The sequence below is a fragment of the Phalaenopsis equestris genome, unplaced genomic scaffold (genome assembly GCF_001263595.1).
Source record: "Phalaenopsis equestris unplaced genomic scaffold, ASM126359v1 Scaffold000890, whole genome shotgun sequence".
In the NCBI taxonomy this organism is placed as follows: Eukaryota; Viridiplantae; Streptophyta; class Magnoliopsida; order Asparagales; family Orchidaceae; genus Phalaenopsis; species Phalaenopsis equestris.
This window is the reverse complement of record NW_018165330.1, coordinates 71,031-72,269: the sequence shown is the minus strand read 5'-3', so window position 1 is coordinate 72,269 and position 1,239 is coordinate 71,031. Positions and strand designations below refer to the sequence as shown.

At 29.4% G+C, this 1,239-nt stretch overlaps 1 protein-coding gene across 1 annotated transcript in view; it reads left to right on the top strand.

The window, feature by feature from the left end:
• Positions 1-505: 505 nt before the first annotated feature.
• The window catches only part of LOC110032232 (F-box/LRR-repeat protein At3g48880-like), a 20,006-nt gene continuing 19,272 nt past the window's right edge, over positions 506-1,239 (top strand). The window contains exon 1 of the mRNA XM_020735795.1: positions 506-707. Coding sequence (XP_020591454.1) covers positions 592-707 — 116 coding nt within the window. The 5' untranslated portion in view covers positions 506-591. The remainder of the gene's footprint in view (positions 708-1,239) is intronic.

Genomic DNA, 1,239 nt, shown 5'->3' with positions numbered 1-1,239 from the left:
AAGTATTTCTTGGATTCATTAAATAAGAGCTTTTACCAAATAAAAAATGAATGACATTTTACAATTACATTTTTTTTTATTTTGAATGAACTTTCTCTTACTTATGGAGAAAGCTAAGTCAAAATATTTTATTTAAATTGATTAAAAAATAGTTTCCCGGTAAGCAAAAAATTAGAACAACAAACCAAGTAAAAGATCTAGAAGAAAGAGAAGCCACTAGAAGAAGAGAAAGAACCAGTTAGCAACCACAAAATCAGGAAATCCATGGAAACCCTAGCAGAGTAACCTCAAAGCCAGCCGCCACTCCAAACTCCATCTTATATATATATATATATATATATATATATATATGACACATACACTTCCTATTAATATTATGTTGAGATTCATTAAAGAGATAATTAAATAGCACCATGAAATATTATTATTTATAAAATTTAGTATTCACTTGATATTTTTGAAATGCAGAATGGATGTATTTTCTATTCAGAATTTGATAAAAATGAAAGATCGGGGTTGGGATTTTATGATGATTTTTGATGTTTTGAGGGAGAATTTGGAAAATGGATGATTAAGGGTGTAGATTCGTAAATGGCTTCGGATGACCTCACACGAGTGTCGGAGATGGAGGCGGTGAACTACGGAAGAAAAAGGTTTCCAGCTGCCGACAGGGGAAGCGGCGCCGTCCTAGACGGAAGGAGCAGGAGGTGGGAGGACCTAATAAAGGTTAATTTTAGAGCTTAAAATATTTGGTAGGATAGAATAAGACTATCTTTTTCAATTATAAGTAAAGGAATTTGTATTTTTGAAGTATTAAAAATCTTAGGGATTCATGTAAGAAGAAAAGAATAAAACTTTATAAAAAATCTTTAAAGCTAGTATAAATTTATAAAGTGAAGAAATGTGAAAAGTTTTTAACTTTAAGAAGAGGATAGTGAAGTTCAAAATCATTAAAGGCTATCCAGATATAATAATTCTCACATAAAAAAAATATTGAAAATGATCTTGAAAAATAATAAAAAAAATGATTGAAAATGATCCTGAAAAAGAAAAGAAAAAAAAAAGATGCGAGGAGAAGCTTGAGAAGATCCCTAATTAAAAATTGGCTTCACTTGAATCAACTTAAGGAAGAAGACTTGGCTACATTTTTTAAACTTATATTTCAGTATTAGCATATTTTCTAGTAAAGTTTCATGAAGTTCTTTTTCATATGGATATTCTAAGTGGCTTTAATATGAA